Genomic DNA, 17,525 nt, shown 5'->3' with positions numbered 1-17,525 from the left:
ACCCAGCGTTCCCTCAAGTCTCCTGATACAAATGGTGCCTCACTTGTGTGGGTGGATCAAGTACCCACAGTGAGTAAGGGCCCAAAACTTATTTTGGAGACATCAAAATGATCTATTACAAAACAACCTGGTTTGGCAAGGGGGGCACTTGCGTTTCGGGCCCTGGGCTCGGCAGCCATATAGGGAATCCCAACAAACCCACACATTTCTTAAAATTCAGCACCCGGGGGAGTCCAGGGAGGTGTGTTTTGCATGGATCCCCCAAAGTTTTCCTACTCAGAATCCCCTGCACAACTCAAATTTAGCTGGAAAAAAACACATTTATCAGGAGACCTGGGGAACGCTGGGTGGTAAGAAATTTGTGTCAGCCCAGTGATCCCACAACTTTCCCAAACAGAAATGTGAGAAAACCTACATTTTTTCAGCTAAATTTAAGATTTTCAGGGGGTTCTGGGTAGGAAATCTTTGGAGGATCCATGCAAGGCACACCTCCTGGGAATCCCCAAAGTGTCTAGTTTTCAGAAATGTCTGGGAATGGTAGGTTTCTGTAGATGGCCAGCGAGCCTGGGGACAAAAACGCAGATGACTCCCTCGCAAAACAAGGCCTTTTTGTAATTGATAATTTTGAAGTCTCTACAGTATGTTTTGGGACGTTTCCTGTTACGGGCACTAGGCCTACCCACACAAGTGAGGTACCATTTTTATCGGGAGACTTGGGGAAATGCTTTGTGTCTGGAAGATGGTGGATCCATACAGATTCTAGAACTTCCCATCACAGAAATGTGAGGAAAATTTAGTGTTTAGTGTTTTTTTTTTTTAAGATCATGCATTTACTTATTGCATACTTATTGCATATTGACATAAACACCAGATACTCCTACCAGGATTAATCTATATCACTAGGAGATCCGGGTCTTATTTATCTGCTCGCTTGTTTCCTAGGTCTAAAAGGAGCTCATCAGCAGCTTGGACAGACCTTCATCATCTTATTGTTATACATTACCCTTAATGAGGCTGGGAATAAAAGCTGAGCTGTTGCACCTAGTTTCTTAAAGGCGTCTAAGCGCTTACCAAACTCCCATTGCTTTTCCAGCGTGACCCTACATAAGTCTGATCTTATAAGAAAAGTGAAGCCTTTACCAGGTAATGATTTTTGCTTTAAAGCCAGATTTAGAATCTGCTCCTTAAGAGCGTAGGTGTGAAAATTGACCAACATTTTACGAATTTTCGACCTTTGTGGATTTAGTTTAAAGGGGTCCCTGTGGACCATCTGAATATCAGTAGCCAAGACCTCTAGAGATTGATCCAAGGAAAGAGATTATTTTAGTAGAGGAACAATGAACTTCTTAATATCCGATCCTTCTGTTCCTTCTGGGATGTTAAGAATGCGGATGTTACCCCTTCTAGCATTGTTCTCCAACACCTCCATTCTGTCTATTAAGGTCTGATCCTCTTTATTTAGTTTGCCAATATCTTCCATTGCCTTATCCAGGTGTAGCGACATCACCCCAACCGTCTCTTCCAACACAACAGTTCTGGATGTTAACCTGTCTATTTTGTTGTCTAGGGACACGCAATAGTTCAGAATTTCTCTCTGTATAGATGCAGACTCTTCAAAACCCCTTTTAATGTCACGAGATAGGGTGGAAAACATTAGTAATAGAGAGGCTGCTGTGATGCCTCCATCCTCCAGGGATAAAACATTATCAGGGTCCAGGTCTGAAAGCTGCCTCTGGTCCAAGTCTAAGTCAGAACCTCTAATTAGCGGGTCTGGCCCTCCTGCTGCCTCTATACCCACATTTGCTGCGGTTGCAGTTGCCTCCAAAAGAGAGGGAAAGGGGTCGCTAAGTCTACCTCCTGCCCCCATATGTGCTCCAGCAGCGTTTTTTAACCCATCGGCCCCCAAGGCGTTAATAGCAATATCTACAGTAGCCTGAGCTAGATTGATCAGAGGGTCGGTTGGAGAAATGTGATCTGACTGAGGCATGGGTGTATAGACAGAGGGCTCATCTACACCCAGTGCAGCAATTGGAGTAATAGAGGCCTGACCATCTGCCTGACCATCTGCCAGAGGGGTCTGGTCGGAAGGGTTTGGGGGAGATGCAAGATTATCAGTAGATTACATATCTGATGCTGAAAGTATTGGTTTACCCTGAGACTCAGTGAGGCTCAATACTTGTGGTATCGCTTTGAAGTATGAGCGCAGCGAAGGAGTGATTTTAGAACTTAAATCAGACGAAGTGGCGGGATTACGTTTAGTTTGTGCTTTCCCTCTGACTTTCCCTCTATTGCCCTTTGTTTTAATTTCAATTGAAAGGTATGAAGAGGGTTTCTTACCTACGGGGGGCGATGCAGCAGGGTTAATGCTTATGTTAGTGCTGGCGCTGAAAGGAGGCTCCCCTGATTGTATTTTGGCCGACAGCTTGCCCCTTCTGTAATTTTTTCTCCCCTTACCTTTAGGCTGTAACTGCTGATGCTGGTAGTGCTGTGTACAAAAAGACGAACCTTCGTCGAATTTTTTAAACCCCCCGGAGATATTTTGCTCTTAAAAAAAAAAAAAATAGAATAATGTATGTATTTATGTATATAGATATAAAAATATATAAAGAGAAAGGAAAAAAACGGGAAGAAGGGGAAAAAAAATAAAAAAACTAGGAGGGGAAAATGGGAGAAATGAGAGGGTAAGAGAAATTACTGTAAAGTCTTGCACCTTATTCCTCTTTAGTATCTGTTTTTCACACATACTCACACATACTCACTTTAAGATAGGGCCTTTTTTTTTTATTTGACTTTATTGTTTTGTTTTTTTCCAGGGGCGGTAGGGGTAGCGGAAACCTGAGGTAGGGGTGCCATCTACTGGACTCGATCCGGTTAGATACAGCACGGGTTCTCCATGGGAGGGGGGTGGAGGGTGGAGAGGGCACAGGGGTGAGGGGGGGTCAAAAACTATTAGAAAATTCCTCATTTGCCGATATTACGATGTATTGTATTTAGTCAGTTATATATTTTTTTGGGATGTGTTGAAGGGGAGGTTCAGTTTAGTGCTGACTCTTATTTTGAATTGAGATGGGGAGGTCTTTGGAACAGTTATGATGACTAAACTAAAGATAATTTCTTGGAACGTTAATGGCTTACTTACTAAACCTAGAGCTAGAACACTTCTGCAGTATCTTCGTGACTCAGACGCTCAGGTTATCATCCTCCAAGAGACGCATCTGGTTCAGGCTGAAATCGATGAAATGGTCAAGGCTAATAAATGGATGGATTTTGCGATCTCTACTTCTCAGTCCCTGACCTCTAGAGGTGTATCAATTATTTTTAAGAAACATCTTAAGATTAAGCTCTTAGACTCAAAAGTGGACCCAGATGGTAGATGGGTTATTGCTTCTCTATCTATTTTGGGCTTCCAACTAACAGTAGTGGGGTAATATGGGCCTAATCAAGATGACCCATCTGTCTTGAGAACTATCTTTTTCCATCTTTTGTCTTTCCCAGAACCGGCAATATTGGCTGGGGACTTTAACATTGTTCTGGACCCTATATTGGATAAAACTCCTAATAACAGGTCCAAAGTCCCGTCGAAGTCAAGATCCTTTTTGATAAATGCAATGAAGCAATATGGATATCTGGATATCTGGAGGTTAAGGGCAGGCGAACAGCAAGGTATAGTGTGCCTACCGGGTGCAAGTCGCCCCCCTTCCCATAAAAGACATGAAACAGTTGTTGTCATTCACTGCGTAGTCTTTTATTTATTAAACTTAAACTTCAAGCAGTGTCATTAATCTTTTATTCCTCTTGATTAAGGTTTAAGGTAAATCTTTAAAATTACTTGCTTATCAACACACATTATTAGATAATCTCAAAGTTATAGATTGCCATTATATTTAGACCCCACTCTCCAAAGGGGCCTTTTGCTTGTCCTTCGGGCTGTGCCAGCAGGCCACAACCAAAATAGCCTGCTCTCCTTAAGTTGACCGCCCTCCGGTCAACAGAGCCGCAGGTAAATAATCTGTCACTACTGGTGACCAACATACCGGGGTATACCCCCTCCAATGTTTACAAACCGACACCCCGTCATACGGGTAGGGCAGGAGTGGTCAGGACCACCAGCAGGTCAGTCCCACCTCTCCCTCCAGCCAAGAGTCCCACAACGACTGCTTGCCCTTTTCCATGGGCAGCCAGTCCATACCAAAAGGGGAAGTCCACACCCTTTTCTTGCCTGGGACCCCGCCGTTCTCTTCCTTGTTGCAGGGATGGGTGGGTGGGTAATTCTACTGCTGGTCTGCTGCCGCCGGAGCTGGTGGAAGAGGACAAAGAGGATTAGTTCAGCCTCCCCCGGGGCTTTGTACCCTCGGGGGAGGGACGGTCAGCCCTGCCTCCCTGACGTCGTCTGCTGGCTCTTCCCTGCCCCTGATTGGTTACCACTTTTAAAAACATCCCTGCTGGCTCTGCCCCCGGATGCCACTAAGGGCGCCACGCCTCTAGGCGCGGGTGGCGCCGCTTATAGTGTGCCTACCGGGTGCAAGTCGCCCCCCCTTCCCATAAAAGACATGAAACAGTTGTTGTCATTCACTGCGTAGACTTTTATTTATTAAACTTAAACTTCAAGCAGTGTCATTAATCTTTTATTCCTCTTGATTAAGGTTTAAGGTAAATCTTTAAAATTACTTGCTTATCAACACACATTATTAGATAATCTCAAAGTTATAGATTGCCATTATATTTAGACCCCACTCTCCAAGGGGGCCTTTTGCTTGTCCTTCGGGCTGTGCCAGCAGGCCACAACCAAAATAGCCTGCTCTCCTTAAGTTGACCGCCCTCCGGTCAACAGAGCCGCAGGTAAATAATCTGTCACTACTGGTGACCAACATGCCGGGGTATACCCCCTCCAATGTTTACAAACCGACACCCCGTCATACGGGTAGGGCAGGAGTGGTCAGGACCACCAGCAGGTCAGTCCCACCTCTCCCGCCAGCCAAGAGTCCCACAACGACTGCTTGCCCTTTTCCATGGGCAGCCAGTCCATACCAAAAGGGGAAGTCCACACCCTTTTCTTGCCTGGGACCCCGCCACAGGGCGAGTAGCTTACTGGCGGGCTCGCCCTCCCCACCTGCCTTCTCAGTTGGCACCGCACACCTGTTTATGCAAGCCTGGGAACCCTGGAACCCATGGTGCCTGCGGGTCAACCCCCGTTCTTACCAACGTGACAATACACAGCTGATGGCATACTGGGCCGTCCATCAGCACTTCCCCTAGGCTGCAGGAGATGCTTCCGATCCTTTCACAGTCATGCTTGAGCATTGAATCTATCTCTTTAAGCAGTAGTAACTCAATTAGTAACTCTTATCTTTCCAAGTGAGAATCATATACTCCTGATATTTAATGAAAGAACTACCTATGTGTTCTACATTCCCCTGCCTGGAAACACATGTACTGTTCCAGCAGAATTATATGCAAATGTCACTATTTTTAGGTAGAGATATAATTGAGTGGCGTATTCTTGCCTTAACAATTTCCTCGGCCAGTAATAGGTCAACCTACTGGCTTTACCAACGCTGTTGCTCCTTAACGGAACTAGCGATGGATCTAGGGGGGGGGGCTTTTAGCCCACAGAATTACTCATACAAGGAACCATAATTACCTTGTGAGTCAAGTCAAACTTTCTAGTGACCTAAACTACAACATTAGGACTGTTGGAGAAAACAGGAAGATGATGCGAGAGGTATGCCGTATGCCGTCCCGAAATTTCCCAAGAGTATATTCATGATGGTGACTTAGTTATGTAATTCCACCGCTATAAGCGAGGTTTAGAATGAACACCACGCGTCCATACTATATACTAGGAGCCAACCTGTATTGTCAGGCAATGTAGATCTTCCTAGCGCAAGGGTTGCCGTTAAGGAGGGACGGCCCTGACCTAACCAAACCTCTGTTTTCAAATTAAGTGCAATTGGTTCTCCATAGCTTGTCCAATTTCCTTTGTTTGGTATTTCTAATGAGTGCGCCAGTGAGTATGAAACATGGGGGGTCAACAAGAAAGCCATTCACCGAACGTGACCTGGACCTTTCAGTAAGGCGCATTTGCCTACTTTTGGAACAATTGCTAGATACTATGAGTCCTACAAAATAGCTGTCACAGTTTAGCAGGAAGCCTCACTTAGGTATTTGGCAGGAAGCCTCACTTAGGTATACAAAACATGCCAGAGAACTGACTGTCATGAGGAGGAGAAGTAAGGTGATCCGCTACAAAGGAAAGGGAGTCATATGCAGAGCATATAGGTGGGGTGATGCCGGGGGGCGAGGCTACCAGGGAGGGATTTAGAACGCCAGTCTTTATTAAGTAGAAGAATTTTGAGTTCGACTGATTACAGCAGAGGACTTTAAGGAGGGCGTTCCAAATAAGGCAATAAATGGCGAGATCAGACCGGACAACAGGTTGCCGTGCCGGCTTGAGATATGTATAATTATGTCATTTCAGGGAGTGGCATCATAAGAGCTGCTGCACACCTGTAGCATATACAAAAAACAGGCTCCGAGTTCATGTTGAACCACCTAATAAGGACTAATAAGCATACCGAAAACATCATGTGTATGCCAAATTTCCTGATTCAAGGAATATGATTACCATAGGAATCGGGGAGTGGAGTCAAAACATTGCCGGCAATAACTCGTCCGGATGTAACCAAATAATATAATGCATTGCAATGCCGAACTTGAAACTGGGAAACAAAGGAGTCCCTTCACCTGTTAAGTCATTGTTCACCCATTTGTAATGAATCGGATAGCCGTGAGCCTATGGGTACTTACTGTGCCTAGATAAATTGTCATCTTACGCCCAGACATTAAATGACGCCAGGAAAACTTATAATAATGGCAGTTATAAACATTTGCAATATTGAGAAAAAGTCTACTGCTATGCTGCTGTAAAGGGTGTCTAACTGCCCGCTACTTTTGGTCATGCGACCTGTCTTAAATCGCTAGTTATTGGTACTATGCCCCGATGTTTTCTTAAACTGCTCTGTTATGCTAAATGTTTCGCATCATATATTAGGTATCAAGTAAAGGCTGCCCCTATTCTTACCCGTACACCTCCAAAGGTTCTTTTCAATCACTGTAGTTTGTGATAATGCTTTATGCTTAATGGTTTAACCAAGGGTGTAGCCTTTTTTAATTACAACGACACAACTCATTGTGCAATGATAAGTGACAACCTTCGTCAAAGTAACCCATACATCGTTATGAGAACACCATTAATAAGATCCACCAGATCACACATGATTGTTTGAAAGTAGGATATAGGGCAGAAAAACAGTTTATCGATTGTGTAGACAACACATCAGTATCTCGATCTTCCTCCACTGAGGAACATTTTAAAGGTTCATGGCAAGTGCCAGCAGGCCCTTTACCTTATCCATATTAATAACTTCCAGGGCACCGCAGCGCGGTCCATCCCTGGCAGAGTTACCTACTACTCGGTAACTCCCCCAAAAGATTCAATTTTTTAGGTATCCCGGGGTAGGGCCGAAAGGTCCGGGACCACCAACAGGTCAGTCCCTCCCCTCCTGCCAGCCCGGTGCTCACATAATAAACCCCCTTCTCAGGGGAAAATTCAAGTAAATCAGTCCATATTCGGGGTAGACCCCATTTCTGCTGCAAGAAATTACGCCACCTTCTGCCTATAGGTTGGTTATGCTAACTGGAGTAAATGGATCCTGGAGCTCGGTGGAGGGATATCGGACTGTATTTATTTATTTGATTTTATCTTGAGAGTTTTATATAGCGCGGACAAGATCTTTGCAGATATCGCACCATGTGTGCATCACAATTATGCTCGTGACACTAGACTGGGAGCTGCAGAATTAATCAACAAATTGCTGCGCATCTTGATAGAACATTAAATATGCACTGCAAGTCTCAGGCTATTCGCCATTTCATGGGAAACATTAGCGCATGTATTTAGGTCACTTCAATTGAAACCTGTAGTGGGTTGTTTATCTCATTTTAAATCATTAGTGTGATGTGCGCTTTACGCTGTGCCCTCATCTTTTTAAAACTGGACCACTCAGGACAGATATTAAAAGTGGGAGACTAATGATGATTAGTTCGCAATGTTTGCTAAATATCTCTCTGACTACGCTCGGGCTGCTCTTATCATGATCAAAAGAAGATGTATTGGCAAAGCCACTCAAAGGCACTCTGTGCATGCTTCCGTTATGCATGCACATAATATCATAATCAAAGAAGAGGCATTGGCAAAGCCGCTCGAAGGCACTCTGTGCATGCCTCCGTTATGCATGAACACAATACCCCTCCGCTGTGAACCAGTGATTGCTGACCAAATTGATTTCATCAAAGCCCTTCAACGCTGACCTCGTCTGCGCTTTGTAGCAATTTGTCAAGGACAACCCGCTGTCCACTAATGCTGACCATGTATAAATGCTTTATTTAAGCTGCTTACAATTCTGTTGATTTAGAAACCTCGGAAGGATACTATATGTAATTGGCATGCCCTAAATGTTCGTCCAAAAACCCATGCTCGGTAAGGATAAAGACACCTCGTTGAACAGAAAGCAGGCTCCGCGGACGCAACGTGAAAAGCGGAAACTAGCCATTGATCTAATTTGACAGAGCTAAATAAGCAATACAGAGCTCCCTGCGCAACCCCGTCTACATTCTGCTTAATGCTCCCTAATTTTTGACTTCTTTTCACTCCCACTGACAGGCAAGCAAAGAACACCGATTTTCCAAAGAGAAATAAAAAAGACATGCATAACATCATTAAGCTGCAGTATGGCAACGGACCGAACATATCATTTAAATAGCCCCCAACAACCACATTAACAAGATTTTTTATTGGCGTCGTTACCGAGACTCGAACCCAGATCCCCAGGTCCGCGGTCGAACGCCCTAGCCGTTAAGCCAACCCTGTTCTCGTTTTTATTCCCCTGAAATGTTCTCATGTATAGTTCTGTCCTTATTGGGAAGCGCTCTGATACCTTCGGGTAAAGTCCGCGCTAAATCATATACATGACCCCAATAAATACCCATAACGAGTCGGCGCCTGCCATGCCACCCGCCCTCTCTGAGGACGATTAAAATCACAGACTGTGATGCCAGGCTCGCATGCAAAAACACTGAGCAATGTAAACCGTTAAAGGTGCATGCACGCCCATGGGTGGTGTCACTTTTCTTTAAGTGGACTGAAAGCACATGGTGTAAACAAATCCGAGCAAACGCCCTGTCCGGCTGCCTCCTTTGAGCCTGCACGTTTATGTGGACTGAAAGCACATGGTGTAAACAATCTGAGCAAGCGCCCTGTCCGGCTGCCTCCTTTGAGCCTGTACCTTTCCTACAGTGCTCACCTTAAAGGCGTTTTCATGCGGATGACGACCTATGTTAAATGCGGTTGATATCGAGATTAGCAATGAAAAGGGGGTATTCCGGTCAGTTAGCATTCCCGTGGTCCCCTTTGCCTTACAGCTTGAATCTGCTTGTGCCCTCATGCAAGGTTCTGGTTGGACACAGGCAAATACTTTATTTTAATAAAAAACAACATCTGTAAAAATTACCGTTTAGAGGGTGAAAGTCTTTGTTAGATGACCGCGAAGAGCCATCCACTCATTCAAAGTGGACTAACGAGCCCTCAAAATGGCCGCTCTTAGCCCTGACCCCTACAACTGCATCCCCTAAGACCAGGCTGCCTGTCGGAAACGTCTAGCGCTATAACATGCTGGCCGCCACTTCTAGCGGCGCGAGGGCATTCACGATGTCTATTTAAATTGTATTACCCAGAACGCTAGCTATGTCGACAATAGCTGTGACGATATTATATCATATCAACGGTATTCTAACATTGTGTGTTGCTTGCATAGCGCAATTTACGTTACATGCGGGCACATACATTTTGTTTGTTCGGCACAGGGAGATCAGTGAGTTACCCGGAATCAGAGGATGTTTGGCATCGACACCGAGAGTCGAACCCTGATCCCCAGGTCCGATGTTGCCCAAGCCGATAAGCCAACTCCTTGCTGCAGTTGCAAAATATTAATCAGTCTGATTCGTTTAATATGGAGAAACAATACAGACAGGAAGCGGCGCTGGGACTCGAAGCCGCGTCGGCGCAATTAAGAAAGAGCAGTTCTTGCCGCTCGGCCAATTAGCCCAGCCAATTAACTTTTGGTTTTGTATCTTACCGGACAAACCAACTCCTCGCTCCCGCTTCCGATTGGAACTCTCCCCGACTGCATTCCTCTCCATGAAGCATTACCTCGGAGTAAGAAAAAGAGAAAACATCGTTTAGGTTACATATCTTGCGCTATTGCTCTGTAGCGCCTCTTGACTTGATGAGCCTTGTGCTAATCTGCGACACTGGTAAGCACGGGAAGACTCACCTAGCGACCACGCTGTGAGGCCCTCTTCTTTCCTCCATGTGCAGAGACCCAGCTACACTGTAATTCTACTGCTGGTCTGCTGCCGCCGGAGCTGGTGGAAGAGGACAAAGAGGATTAGTTCAGCCTCCCCCGGGGCTTTGTACCCTCGGGGGAGGGACGGTCAGCCCTGCCTCCCTGACGTCGTCTGCTGGCTCTTCCCTGCCCCTGATTGGTTACCACTTTTAAAAACATCCCTGCTGGCTCTGCCCCCGGATTCCACTAAGGGCGCCACGCCTCTAGGCGCGGGTGGCGCCGCTTATTTCATTTAGGAATTATAAGTATCACCACCAATCAAGAATAGATTATATTTTAATTAACCAGTCGTTGGTAGATGCTGTTAAGATCATTAAATACCTTCCACTACATCTATCAGACCATTCGGCCGTGCAACTGGAACTCACAACTCCTTTGACAGCGCCGGCAAGGATCTGGTCTTTTGACCGTTCACTACTCTCTCATTCTGAGGATATACTATTTATAAAAACTGAGGTAGTGCATTTTTTTAGTACAAATGTTGGCTCTGCTGATATTGGAGTTGTCTGGGACTCTCTTAAAGCATTTCTGAGAGGCCTAATTACAGCTAAAGTGGCCTATAGAAGAAAGGAGTATAGAGAGGCCGTCGCCTCTGTGGAGGCGAATATAGCCATGGTCCAGCTGGAGATTGATTCCAAGGCTAGTTCCTCGGATGATGTTTTGATATCTTTGCGCGAGAGATTACTCTCCTTAAAGGGTCAATTAGCCTCAACTCTCAACCTGAGATTACAAGAAAGATGGGAGGCCAGTAAGCTGGCACATTTCCAGTATGGGGAGGGTGCCGGAAAATTACTGGCATGGAAGGAAAAAACGGATCAGGCACGGATCAGGCACGTAACAACATTGACCTGATTAAAATTAATGACCTCCCCTTAGCTGTGGATGCTTATCAAGACTACTACATGCCTTGGATCCTTATATTTTGATGAATATTATTGTGATTGATGCCATTTCTATTGGGGTGGAGTGGGTGTAATTGATACCCATTGATTGTAACACATATTTGCTGACTTAATAGTGACTATAGGTGTGCTGTTCGAGCCCTTTCTTTTGAACTGTGGCTTTATGCACACTCTGTGTGATACATATACCTCTGGGTAGTGGGTGTTGTTGGGGCTAATTGAGCATCCATCCTTTGACTTTGACTATGCTATCCACCAGTAGCGGTCGGCAGTAGGTGTTTCTATAGGGCGGTGACGTGGGCAGGAGGAGGGGCAGGGTGGGGGGAAATAATGTATGGATTACGGAGTTTTACAGGTAAGTAAACATTTAAATACATAAAACGAATTTCGTTGCGCGCACTGCATCACCAAATGTGATGCAGTGCGCGCAACGAAATTCGTTTTATGTATTTAAATGTTTACTTACCTGTAAAACTCCGTAATCCATACATTATTTCCCCCCCCCCCTGCCCCTCCTCCTGCCCACGTCACCGCCCTATAGAAACACCTACTGCCGACCGCTACTGCTATCCACTACTTCCACGTTTATACTATAAACACTCAATATAATGAGGTTAACAAATGTGCGGACGTTTCTCTATCTAGAGAACGCTACTACTACTACCCATTTTTTGTAAAATTATTAGTTTCCAAAATGTATATTTTTGCTGGGTTTCCTTAGGTGTGGGCAGAGATAGGGTTCAAAATCGACAGCTAGGCACTTTGCAGAAAATGGGTCAGTTTTCACTGTAAAAATGAAATGCTTCTCCCCCACCCCTCATGGTATTATTAGTAGAAAATACGTCACAATCTTGGATGCAAGTTAAGAAAAGAAAAATGAACAATGTAGTTCATTGTTTGTTTGTCTATTAAACAATTAAACATTTTTTTAAACATTTAATAATAAACTATAAAATTATTTCATGCTTAATATAAAATTCTATTTAATTTATTTGAAATGTTTTCCTAGGTGTTTGTGTTACTTCCACGTCTCGGTTGATTTGTAAAGGAGTGTGCTGCACTACCAGTGATTGGCCATATGTAGTGCCTAACTTACTCCAAGGTTGGGCTGGCGTACACTGGAGCCTGTGTGATCAGTGGTACGGCTGAAGTAGATTTAAATGTGTACTTTGCAAACTGCAATTGATTGTTTCCTCTTATATGGGTATGTGTTTTGTATTAGTGTGTCTCTCCATAATCTCCACTAACAATATCCCTTAAACCCCACCCAATCCATATTTGCTATTCTCCATGTTTTCCGTATTCAAACCACTTCCCCTTGGCCGACTCATGTCTACCATAAAATCCTGTACAACCATAAAGGCAAAGATCTCAGTTGGACCTTTATAGATTACATTTTGCAGTATGTAAATTAGCAGTACTTTTCATACTCCAAAATTGCCTTTTTGAATGGGGCCCTTCATTTTTAAAATGATTCAAATGAATAGTTACATTTTAAGATGCATAGTGGTTTATCTACCAGAGAAGCTAAGAAAAGAGAATGAGTTAGCAAGATTGCGATCTAGAATCCAATGTGTTTAGCTATGACTTTCTAACACAACAGTTATTCTGTAATTCTCCCTACCTACTGCAGTACTGCATTTTGTGCTGGTGTTTGTTGTGCTGCCATTCATCAGCCCTACGTAGATCACTCTGCTAGAGAAAAATATGTAGAATAGCACCCCTACAGTACAATTTCACCTACTGGTGTTGCACTTTTTTTAAATTTCAATTTTAACATGTTTTGTTAGATATCAGACACACCCACATTTACATAGAGCTTTATTTTAGACCTTTGAATGTTTTCTCCTTGCTGTATTTTGTTTTTCTTTTGCTCTGAAAATTACCCTCTAGCCCTAATAATTGGAAGAGTGCTTCTGTTGCTGTTTGGGGCACTCTGTCAAAACATGTAAGGCCGCATTTGCTTACAAAGTAGCAAATCTGCGCCCACAGGTTTCCTAACACACTTTGGAACTTTGTAATTCATAAGCATTATCCATGGTCATGCCTCAAAATCCAAGTGAGTCACAGCTTTTCACGTGGAATCCTTGAAACTTTTGTGAAATCTATTTTGCATGCACAAATATACACACTTCTATTTTTACATGCAAAGAAAATAAACAATCAAATGTACTTGGTAAGTATTCGCCTTTATGAGGACTCCTTTTTTTCACCATGCAAAAACCTTTTGTGTACACCTCTGTCAGTTTTGAAAGAATTCCATTTCCAAACTGGAAAGTGATTTACTCCAGGTGAAAACCTCTGGCCATTTCCAGGGTTGGAAAAACTATGATAGGAGCTTACAAATACCAACAACTCTTTTAGTTTGTAAGTGGTCACACCACCCATGGCATTCACGCCCTGTAATCAGTGGCGGCTAGCAATTTAAAAATATGGTGAGGCATAATGGCACCAAACTCACCATAAATACTGCTCCTGCTCCGTGCAGCAGTCCTCATCCGGAGATCAGTGTCCAGGAGCAGGAAAGAGAAGGACTTCCTTCCTGCCCAGTGGTGCACCATTCCAACCAATCTTGGAACTGCTCTCAGGCTGTTTTTAGCCTGACAGTGGGAACAAGATTGTTTGGAGCAGACAAACCGAGTCCTCAGTTGGAGACTGGGGGCCTGTGCCAGCAATACCCCAGCTTTTTCACAGCCCTGGGAGGGGCAGCTGCAATCCTGCAATCTCAGCATTCAGCCTCACCCCTACCCTCACATTTACGCGATCCGGGGCAAAATAAAATGCCATTGCCATGCCATTTTATGGATTTGTATTTGCCTGCTGCACTTGCAGCAGGTGGGCTGACGCTTTTCCACCCTTTAGGAGAAACCACCCCTGCCTGGATCTCCAAGTCTCCCTCCAAGGGAGTAGATTTTCTACCACAGAAAGCTCACTGGCCTTACAATCGTTTAAACATGCAATAAAAGCGTTCCTGAAAAAAGAAAAGCGTCTGAGGCTCATAAATTAGACTACTTATGGATTTAAATCTTACTTGCATGTACAATGCTAAACTTTTTCCTTGGCAAGCATCTGGACAAACATGAATGTGAAACTGGAACATGCACATGTTTTCACCTTCCACTACAAAATACGCTATGGTTAATTGCTGGGAAGAGTCGAAAGGATACAAAGGAAAATTAAGCTCATTGACAGATTTCCTGTTGCTTTTTCATCTCCTTTCTTTAAACAAATCTATATTGTACAGGAATATCCAAATCTATATGCCACCTTCAAGATTTCATCACTGTCCTTTGTCGGATTATGTGAGTCCATACATGACATAATTAAGATTCCAACACGTACTGTCAATGCTTTGTCATAAATATAATTGTACAAACTTCTACCATATTCAGGCCTCTTGATGAGTGTCATGGTGATAATTGGAATTTTAAGAAATTGTGGAAAATCACAAATCTAGAACGTTTCTCTTGGCAGTGGAGATCTCTGGGTGACATTTCAGAGATAAATGAGGAAGTGCCAAGGCAACTGGATAAGTAGTTCCGAGATTCCCCTGCTAACAGCTTTATTCTAAGGCGTCTACTTTTGATTCTACTGCTTTTCCCACCCAGTTATTCGTTCTCACTGATAATAGTAACTGTTGTGGAGAAATACCAGGCCCTTTACTCAGACACTCATCCTGAGGCCAAAACCTTCACCTGAACAGTGGCCTTTTCACTGATCTTCATTTGTTCTTGTTAAGAGACAACATAACAAAAGTTTAGAGCAGAGTACACAAATGAAGCAACAACTTGTAAGATCGCTGACAATCGAGAATCAAACTGTGACCCAAGTATTTATAATTTTCAATACAATTTTTTTATCAGATGTCCCCCCCCCAAAAAAAGATGTTCTGTCTAAAGCTCCGGCACAAACACAATTCTCTATCCCAGCACCTGAAATCTGATAGACTGTAACCAACCAACTATATGTGCATTTCATGAGGAGGACATGTTCTTGGCATCGGTCAGGCCGGATTTACAGGATTATTTTTTTATTACTCAGCTCCAAACCCCTTCCACCACGGTAGCCTATTTGCTACATTTATTCACACATTATAAAACATGTTGATACATATACCAATAAAAGATGCACTTTCAAATTGTGTTAAGGTAAATGTTATATGCTGTACAAGTGCAATCAGTACTTAACACAACACTGCTTTATAAATGAAAAATGTGTACTCAAATACACAAATATATCAAATGCAAAGGGTTACATAAGCAGAAATGGAAAGATCATGTAAATATATTGGATTTATCAGGGAAATTCGGATAAGGTTTGCAGTTGGTAAAATGGTACTTAACTGTCTAATTCTAACAAGGTATTTTATTAGCAAGTTTACATGTTTTCATTAATATCCCAGATAAATTTTATTGGCAGATCGTTCATCTTTTCCTGAAATATTTTGTCAAATCTTTCGCTCTGTGCGACGGTCAGGACATTTTTCCAGTCTCCAATGGTGCCTGTGAGACAAAGACGAGATACAGAAATAGTGAGATATTCAGAACCTGCAAGAATTGCAAAGACATAATGAACATACTGCAGGCTGCCACAATTTCTTTAAGTGGCTATAGTACATTGAGCTCTTACTCTGTGGAAAAATATCTTACAAAACACTAAGGGCCACATGTATCATGTATTTTACCGGAATTCACAGAATTGGGCTGTTTGTGACTGGTAAACTGCATTTTGTTAGGCATGAATTCCAATTAGCAATTCGGTAACAAGTTATCGAATCACAATTTGGTGTTGTGAATAAATACCGATTCGGTATTAGGAAGGGGCACGTTTAATGCATTCCTTCCTAATACTGAATTGCAGCGATATGTAGGAATGTTTTGCGACGGAAATGTGATCACAAAACATTCACATATTTCCTCCTACTTCAAGTACGTGGTAACCCATTCGCACACAGGACGGGGTCTCCAAGGGACCCCTTCCCCTTTGTGAATGTTTGTAAAAATGTTTTTAAGAGCAGACAGTGGTCCCACAGACCATTGCCTGCTCACAAAAGTAAACTTTTTATTTTTCTTTAAACAAAACACATTTTCCTTTGAGGAAAAGGGGCTGCATTTAAAAATAAATGATTTCTTTATTTGAAAGCAAGTAAAGAAATGGTGGTCTGCTGACCCCAGCGGGCCACCATCCCTGTGATTTTACTGATTCATAATAGTTCGCAAATTGCAACCTACCTCATTAATATCAATGAGGTAGGTCGATTTGCGACCCATTAGGAAACGCTAAATGAAACTCATGGAGTTTCATACATTCAAATTGGGATTTCCTAATTGTGATTCGCAGAGAATCGCAATTAGGTAATCACTATTTGAAATAATGATACATGCAGCCCTAAGATCTACCAGTGACGAGTGGTAAAGTCTGATTCAGGTTATAGTTGATCCACTTAAAAGGGCAACATTTTAGAGATAAGTGTACAGTGCACATTTTCTAAAAATCAAATAATTCGAAAAACATCTTCCTACTAGCTCTGTGCTTTCCAGCTTTTTTTACGAGTGATAATTTTCATGACATGTATTTTCACAAGTTATGAATACGAGAAATAAAATATAGTAAATAAACCTTCATATTACAGTAATGCTTTAGGTAGGCAACATAACTGTACTTGTGTCATTTTAATGTGTTATATGTTGTATGCAAAATGCAGGAAACTCTTAGAATTTCAAAAGTGCATACAAGAAACCGAATGTTCCCAAGGGAGTTCAATAACGGGTTCTTTTCTGATCCAACTCAAAGAAAATAATGTTATTTATCGCGAAAGAATGAAAGGCTTGATCCACACTCTTGGGTTTCAAACCTACTGCCTAATCTGAGAGAAAGATGATGAAGACCATTCAAGAAGGAGGATGTAATAACAGAAAAAGGAACAAAGAAGGAAGAGGAATGCGAAACAGAACGGAGACATATCTAGAGAAGACGTTCTGTAAAGATGCTGGCCTCAAACCATGATAGGCTTTGTGTGCCGGAGGGATTTGAATTTAATATGGCTAGGGAAAACCAACCAGAGGAGACTCCCATGGGTTGGTGAGGACTTGCCATGCCAATTTTCCTAAAGTTAAACACCGGCTGTACTGTCATTCCCGAAACCTGTTGCAGTCCATGG

At 43.1% G+C, this 17,525-nt stretch overlaps 1 protein-coding gene across 3 annotated transcripts in view; it reads right to left on the bottom strand.

Annotated features, from left to right (window-relative positions):
• Positions 1-15,548: 15,548 nt before the first annotated feature.
• The window catches only part of LOC147707978 (amine sulfotransferase-like), a 453,149-nt gene continuing 451,172 nt past the window's right edge, over positions 15,549-17,525 (bottom strand). For all 3 annotated transcript variants that reach the window (XM_086926801.1, XM_086926802.1, XM_086926803.1), the window contains exon 7: positions 15,549-15,867. In XM_086926801.1, the coding sequence (XP_086782927.1) occupies positions 15,743-15,867 (125 nt within the window). In that variant the 3' untranslated portion in view covers positions 15,549-15,742. The remainder of the gene's footprint in view (positions 15,868-17,525) is intronic.

This window comes from Lissotriton vulgaris, chromosome 6 (genome assembly GCF_964263255.1).
Source record: "Lissotriton vulgaris chromosome 6, aLisVul1.2, whole genome shotgun sequence".
Classification (NCBI taxonomy): domain Eukaryota; kingdom Metazoa; phylum Chordata; class Amphibia; order Caudata; family Salamandridae; genus Lissotriton; species Lissotriton vulgaris.
The sequence above is the reverse complement of the archived record's forward strand: the minus strand, read 5'-3'. Positions and strand labels throughout refer to the sequence as shown.